Source organism: Vicia villosa, unplaced genomic scaffold, assembly GCF_029867415.1.
Source record: "Vicia villosa cultivar HV-30 ecotype Madison, WI unplaced genomic scaffold, Vvil1.0 ctg.000163F_1_1, whole genome shotgun sequence".
In the NCBI taxonomy this organism is placed as follows: Eukaryota; Viridiplantae; Streptophyta; class Magnoliopsida; order Fabales; family Fabaceae; genus Vicia; species Vicia villosa.
The window spans coordinates 20803-29176 of record NW_026705046.1 but is presented as its reverse complement, the minus strand read 5'-3'; the positions used below and the strand labels follow the sequence as shown (position 1 = coordinate 29176).

General features: G+C 34.6%; 1 protein-coding gene across 1 annotated transcript; it reads right to left on the bottom strand.

The window, feature by feature from the left end:
* Window positions 1-4683: 4683 nt before the first annotated feature.
* LOC131624783 (uncharacterized) lies at window positions 4684-7562 on the bottom strand. Its single transcript, XM_058895698.1, has 2 exons — window positions 6333-7562; window positions 4684-6024 (listed from the first exon to the last, which is right to left on the bottom strand). Exons 1-2 carry the CDS (start codon window positions 7560-7562, stop codon window positions 4684-4686), a joined length of 2571 nt encoding a protein of 856 aa, XP_058751681.1.
* Window positions 7563-8374: the final 812 nt, after the last annotated feature.

Below are 8374 nucleotides of genomic sequence, written 5' to 3'. Positions count from 1 at the left end.
CATTATGTGTTTAAGAATGTTTAGCTTAAGATCCAGTATTGATGTATGTACTAAGCTCACCATGAGCTAAACCCTTTTATGTTGAGCAATGTGAAGTTAATATGAAATATTCGTTTGTGTAAAATGATGTGTTGTTAATATTTTGTTTGATCATGTGCTAAATTATCATAAACCTGTTTCTTTGAATGATCAACTTAGAAAAATATACAAGTTTGTTGTGAGAGATCCATCAACAAGTGAACTTCATGATAAAAGTGATTGAAAGTAGTAGGAAAGAAATATTCACTAGATTAGCCACAATGACCTTAAAAACCAAAGCCATGAAGACATTACTTGCATGTTGCAGATGTAACACCCTAAACCCTAAACATGTTATTTATAAATAACACGCAAAATAAAAGAATACAAAGGGTGCGGTAACATCTTGATATTTTAAATAAATTATAAATGTTTTTTAAAATATTTTTTAAATTTATTTTTTAAATTTATGTGTAAGAATTCTAAAGAAAATTGTAACATTAGCAATAATTATTACTATTATAATAACCAAATAGTTATTTATGAAAAGATTACATGTACCTTATTTAATTTGTTTTCTGTGTGACATTATATTTTTGTTAATTTATTTGATTAAAAATGAGAAAATCTTACTAGCTATACTTGTTTGTGCACGTATAATGAAGACTAATTGGAGTGAGTTAAAGTTAGTGGTTCTTTTCATAGGCCATATGTATTTATTTATTTTTAGAAAGGAAGATTGGAGCGTTTCGAATATCGTTTGGAACATTAAAGCTTTGCTTTGGAGGTGGTCTTTTATTAGAAATATTACACAAACCAATTGTAATTTTTACGAATTTTGTAAAAACCCTTTATTTTATATCTCTTAAATTTCATTTGGTGTGTAATTTTCCTTTTTCCGAGCCTTTTCTCAGATCTTTTATAACCGAGTTTGAGAACTTTTGTTCTCCTTTAATGAAGCTTGCTTAAAAAAAACACTCTATATATATTGTCATTTTGGCATGAAAAATCAGATTTAATTCCCTTTATATAAATATAAAATCATGTGGCATTACATAGCCCAAACTATCTCCTAATAAAATGGAACTACCTAGTTCACACTCTCCTAATTAAATTAAAATTATTGGGTATATTTCTATTCTCTCAACCGTTCTTGATTTTTTTATAGTATTCCCTTCTTCTTCTTCTTTATTCGTTCCTTCTTCATTCTGCCAGTTTTTTATCCCTTGCCTATGTCAAAGCAATAACAAACAAATAAACAAAATTAGGAGTGTTGCTAGAAAGTAAAACACCCAAGGTAAATCTCTTCCCCGTACAATTTAGAACTAGATATTGAATTTAGAATCTGTAGAATATTTGTATTCTTATCAAATGCTATAATTGTTAGAAAATTAATTTAAACCAAATGGAATCGATATTATAATCGTGTACGAAACATTTTTCTTATAGTATTTCAAGCACTCCCAAATTGTCCTGGAGTTTCTATGCAGGAACACCCAAGATAATTCAGCCTTCTCGAGTTTGCGCAAGACCGGCGAAAACTCGAATGTAGCGAAGAGTGCTCTGGAATTATTCTAGAGGATTTACATTTTTTTATTATATGTTTTTCTGAATTCATAATGAATTATTTATAGGCCATATTGGTATTGTTTCACAAGGTAGCGACCCTTGGTGAAACAATCTCTTTTACCAAAAGTCACAATGATTGGCCTACAACAACACATTGGAAGAGTTGCATGGTTTCATTCTACAACACTTCATGAAGTGTTGCAATTTTTCAAATCCACTTCTCTTGTCATTTTGGAACAACTATTATATTATTAATTATTATTAATAATTACAACAATCCCCCACTTGTTCTAATAATGACAAGTCCAATTCCAGAATATAGAAAGCAAAAAAGTGTTAATACAGTTAGGTATCTTTCGATTTGAACTTAACCTTAGTAAAGATAACGTAGAGTCTAATCGGAACGTTAGGTAGCTATGCTTTGAACCGTTATCCCATGTGATCAGACTGGTGTTACTATACACACACTCTTTAAAGGTTCTTCGCCTACATATCTCGCCTAGCACTATTTATGGCCATTGCTTTTCTTGTTCTTCATGAATTTTTTCATGAGAGGAACTCCAACTCTCACTTTAAGACGACACCATCTTGAAATTCATATAGGTGAAGTTCAGTTTGTATCTATTTCTTGAGATACATATCCTCTTCGATATAGAACTTCATTAAGAGTTTCTAAAAAACTCAACCCTCAATTATGTAATAGTCAACATTGTCACAAAATGTTGCACCAACTTCCAAATCAACGACTTGTTGTTACCCATTAAATCTTAGGTTAAGATGTATTAACTTCAGATTAGGTTGCTATCATTTTCGGAACACTTATTCAAGGAGTTTCAACCTCATACCTCTCGAGATTGTTTTTACTAGGTCTCTGGCCAGTGGCTTAGTAAATGAATTTCCCAAATTATAGATCGATCGTATACACGCGAGTAAATGATTACATCTTTAATCAATTTTCTCATGAATGTCTAAGGCCTCAGTGCCCAGACTTTCCATTTTACACTTATCTGAATTCTCTTGCTAAATTGGCTTGACTAACACATTGTGTTAACACCTTTGAAACATTGTATTTAGCCAATGAAAATTTCGATAGAAGGTCCATCAACCATATAACTTCTTTGACTATTGGAAGCGTGATCCACACACCATGGCTCCATGGTCAAGAGAGTGATGCATGTTTGTTTCTTGCTCTTCCAAGAAATCTCACATCCAACTAGTGTAAATATTCACTCAGTTGTAAATTTATGATCTCCAACACTCGATATCCAACTCATATTGATATATCCTTCTAATATGATAGGAAACCTACCATGATGGAGGTCAAGATTTTGGTTTCTTTAAAAGATAATAAAAAAATCCTTGTGATGGCCTTCCAATAATCACTATTTGGATTTCTAGTAAATCTACTCATTTACTAATTGGAACTACTATATTGCATATATACATTGCATTAAAAAACTAATTTCACTTGTGTATTCTAATATAGCCATAACTCTTCCATCATCATTTTAACACTAAGATCAAATTGAATATTCACTTTTTGAAACGTGACCGTTTGAACTTATCAAGAACTTTCTCAACAAAATGTATTTGACTAAGTTCATAACCCCCACTATTTTCGCATTACTTTGATCCCCAAAAAAGTGTCAACTAGTCCAAGATCTTTCATCTTGAATGTGGAAGTTTTCTCAATATAGTGTGTTTGACTATGTTTTAAACCCTCACTCTTTTGCTTTACTTTGAACGAAAAGAATGTCCACTATTTCAAGATTTTTCATCTTGAATGTGGAAGTTAGAAACCTCTTTGTTTCTAAGATTTCATTCATCTCGTTCATAATAATCAACATATAATCAACATAGAGACAAAGGAATATCACAATGTTCTTACACAACTTTTGTGTACAAACACTTATCACAAGAATTAGATGAGGAAGGTTTTTAGATAATCATGCATGATGATGCAAGAAGGTTTTTAGATGAAGTGAGAGATAAAATTATGAGCAATTTAAAGTAGTGTAGTATAAAATGCAATGAGTACCTTAGTTAAGTTCTCTTGTCTCAAATATTCACTAGAATTTCTTTGTTCAACCTTCTTGATCAACTTCATCATTAATGTGCATGACACTTTTGATCCTTTTCCTTCTTTGATAGCCTTTGTCTTCATCAAAACTAGATATAAGATATTCTTCACAAACTCCCCCTTTTTGATGATGACAAACTCTTTGAATTCTTGTTTTGATAAGAATTAAAAGTCTCTCCCTAAGTTGTGTGTCTCCCTTTTAATTCGAGAATCTTGTAATGATATAATCAAACTTTTGATTTTGTTTCAATAATCTGCGAAGAACCTTCCTCACGAGGTTCTTCGAATTCCTTATCCTTCTTGATAAGGTTTTCAAAATTCCATATTTCAGGATTCAATAGTTATATAAGACTCCAAATCCAGAGTTCTATGTAAGTCATAATCTATCTTTAGATGATCTATGTGTTTTATAATAATAAATTTCATTGAACACAAACATTATTCACATAGATCCCCAAATTAATTATATTTCTCATACATTCCAATCCATAGAACATGCCATAATTCGTCGAATTTCTATGTTTATCATACAGAAAACTCACTTTTAATTATAGATTCAAATCTTGAATTGAATTTCATGCATGATGAGGATCATAAACTAAATAGATATATCTATCACATGATATTTACAATCACACGTATATCAATATATAAATTTTATTGTTCATGCTTTACTATCATATATTGCTTCTGTGTATGTGTTAGCAAAATAGTAACATAACATAGATATAATTATAAATAAAATAAAACTTGAAAGAAACATGTTACGTCATCATGCTACTACCAAATACAAGTTAATTAGAAATCGGTTTTTTTAATAAGCAATTGAATATAAGAAATCGCACTAGGGGTGCAACCCTTACAACGAGAACACACTAGTTAGTGATGTTACAAAGCAATGGTAGTTTATACCAATCGTAAAAATCTATCCTACTCAAAGGTTCCCTCCTATTAATCCATCTCTAAGAAAAATACATAATATTTGATATCACCTCATCATGACTAAAAAAGCCGCTCTAAAAAATGATTGTGTTTCTCATGTTCCAAATACACCAAATAAAAGCTAACCATATTGTGTTAATAATAGCTTTGATGTTGTTGTTTGTCACCTTTTCTTGGATACTCCCGAAGTGCTTGAATTCTTCTTGAGTCAAATTTGCATCATCACCCACCCATAAATAAGTTCTATTCCAAACCTCCTTTGTTACTTGACATTGGTAGAAAAGATGGTCCAAAGATTCCGGGTAATTAGAACAAAAAGGGCAATCAATGGAAGTTAAGATAGACACACCTCTATTAACAAGTTGATCCTTTAGCGGTAATCTTTTGATGAAGAATCTCCATGAAAAAATCTTGATCTTTGCCGGAATGGTTGTCTTCCAAATAACATCCAAGAGCTTGATGGTGGAGTTTGGCCAAGCTATCTCTTTTGCACTAGACATCAAGAACGAGACACTAGACACCGTGAAGACTCCGTTAGAGGTAAGATTCCAATGAAAATCATCCTTAGCCGTTATGTCCAACTCAACACCTCGAAGGAGCACAATTAAATCCCTAAGTTCATCACCAATTGCCTTGCTCGTAATGGATAAGTTGATTAAGTTGGCGTTCGGTACCAAATGAATAAAAATCTCGTCACCGAATATGGCCTCCCAATTACACAAAATGTTACCATTGTTCGAAATAAGAATGTCCTTCACCGTGCATAAGTTGTTGGTTATATGGTCAAACAATAGTGGAAAGAAAACACGGAGCGGTTGATCGACCAACCAAACACTATGCCAAAAGAGAACATTATTATCTTGCTTTAAGTCACATGTGATCCGATCGGTGAACCCATCGCCCAAAGCCTCCTCATTGTAGTCATTAAGAACAATGTCTCTCCACCATCTAGAATCATCACGATTTATAAGATCCTTGCTAGCGGCTAACACTTTTATCTTCGGGTTATGGTATCTCAAACGTAAGAAATTACTCCATATTGCCTTATCTTCCTTTAAAATTCTCCACTTCCATTTTAGGAGAAGATATTTGTTCATTTCTCCCACATCTCTAATACCTAACCCACCTTTTCCTTTGGGCTTGCAAATATTCTCCCATTTTACCCATTGGATGCATTTAGATTTCTCATTCCCACACCACAAAAAGTTGCTAAGAAGGCTTCTTATCGCTTGAAGGATTTTGCTCGGGGCTTTGTAGAAAGAGAGAGTGAAGATAGGGATAACATTAAGCACGGAGCCAATAAGAGTAACCCTCCCTCCTATGGATATGTTCCTTCCTTTCCACTTGGATAATCTAGATTTTATGTTGTCAATCACCTCTTGCCACACTTTTTTCTTATAAGCACCTTCGCCCACCTATATTCCAAGGAATTTAAACGGAAAGCTTCCTTTTTTGCATGCAAGAAAAGTTGTCGCGGATTTAATGAACCAATCTCCAATGTGGTTTCCAAAAAAGTTACTTTTGTGGAAGTTGATCTTCAGTCTAGAAACCAACTCAAAACCTCTTAACAACACTTTTAAACTCCAAATATTATCATAAGTGGGTTCTCCTAGGATAATGGTATCATCCGCAAATTGTAATATATCCACAAAGTCATTTGCTCCATACTTGAAAGGTTTAAAGTCTCCCACCTCCACCGCTTTCTTGGTTAGAGCGGTCAAACCTTCCATTGCAAGAACGATAAGAAAGGTGATATGGGATCCCCTTGTCTTAAGCCTCTTTGAATCTTGAACTCTTTTGTTGCACTTCCATTTATCAAAACGGACATGTAATTGGTAAAGATACTTGATTCCATCCATTTCATCCATCTTTTGCGAAATCCCATTCTCACCAAAATCCACCTTAGATAATTCCAAGAAACCGAGTCATAAGCCTTTTCGAAATCTACTTTAAGAAGTAAGCACCCCCTCTTCTTCTTTTTTGCCCAATCAAGAATCTCGTTGACCATAAGCACCCCGTCCATCATACTTCTTCCCAGAACGAAAGCGGTTTGATTGGTAGAGACCAACTTATCCACAACACTTCTCATTCTCGCCGCTAAGATCTTTGTTAAAATCTTATATAAGCTCCCCACTAAACAAATTGGCCGGTATTCAAACAAATCTTGAGGATTCTTCTTTTTAGGGATGAGAGCAAGGAAGGAAGAAATGATGGATTTAACAAGTGTACCTCTATGATAGAAGTCGTTGCAACACTTCATGACATCACCTTTGATTAGATACCAATACTTTTTGTAGAATTCCAATGAAAAACCATCCGGCCCCGGGCTTTTGTTTCCATCACACGACCAAATAGCTTCCTTTACTTCGTCTTCCTCGAAAGGTTTCTCTAATGCCGATGAGTCTAACGAAGATAAAGAGTTAAGGTTGATCCCACTAAGCTCCGGCCTACACGGATTTTCTTCTTTAAAGAAGCTTTCGAAATGCTTGAAAGTGAACTTTTTAATGTCTTCTACACCTTCCAATCTTCCCTCCGAAGTGGCAATGGAACAAATAGAGTTTCTTCTTCTTCTATCTTTTAAGGAGTTGTGAAAATAACGGGTGTTGTCATCTCCTTCGGAAAGCCAAAGTTGCCTCGACTTCAATCTAAGCAAGCCTTCTCTCTTATTGATGTTGTCCCAAAAGTCCTCCGCCACTTTTATTCTTTTAACTACAACATCTTCCGGAACATTACCTGCAAAATGAACAAACACGTTATCTAAAGAATGCATCTCTCTCCCCTCATTGTTGATTTTGAGGTCTATCCACCCATAGACGTTCTTGTTCCACCAAATTAACCGACTTTTAAGAGTTTTCAACTTTTCCACCAAGCAATAATCGCCTCTTCCTTTTTCAACTATCTTCTTCCACTCCTCCTCCACAAATGTGTCCAAATCCTCATGGGTGAACCACATATTGTTGAACTTAAAAGGTTTGGGACCCCAATCCTTTCTATTGTCTTTCAACCAAATAGGAGCATGATCGGACACATCCCTCTCTCCTATATATTAGCCCTCTACCTTCCATTCCTCTATAAAGCTATCCGATAGGAGAAATCTATCAACCCTACTCATGCATTTGCCATTACTCTTGATCCAAGTAAACTTTCCTCCTATAGTAGGAAGATCCACCAACTCCATGTCCTCTATAAAGTCTTTAAAGCTCGATATCTCCCTCCTATAGCTCCGATTAGATATCCCAATTCTTTCTTCTAAAGAGGTGATAGAATTAAAATCTCCTCCTATGCACCAAGATCCTTTGGAGTTGTTGTTTTTGAACTAACATAACCTATCCCAAGACCTTTTCCTCTTGCCTAAATCACATGATGCGTAAACGTTCACAAAGTAAATAAGTTTACCTTCCTTCTCCGCACAAAGACCTAGAAACCCCTCGCCTCGGAAGCTAAAAGCTAGATTGAAGAGGTCCTTTTTCCACATCGTTAGAATGCCTCCCGACGCCCCGTTGGCATCCAAGTGCGACCACTCCACATGATTATCACCCCACATTTCTTTTACAACATTAAACTATACTCCTCTTAACTTTGTCTCTTGAATGAAGCAAATATCGACACCCCTTTTTTGAACATGGTAGCCAACTCTCTTCCTCTTGGCTCGACTTCCTCCTCCTCTCAAGTTTAAGGAAAAAATAATCATGGGGATGATCTAAAGTTGGTCCCCGTATTCACTACTACTCCTTTGGTGTCCCTATATTCCATCTCCTTTATATT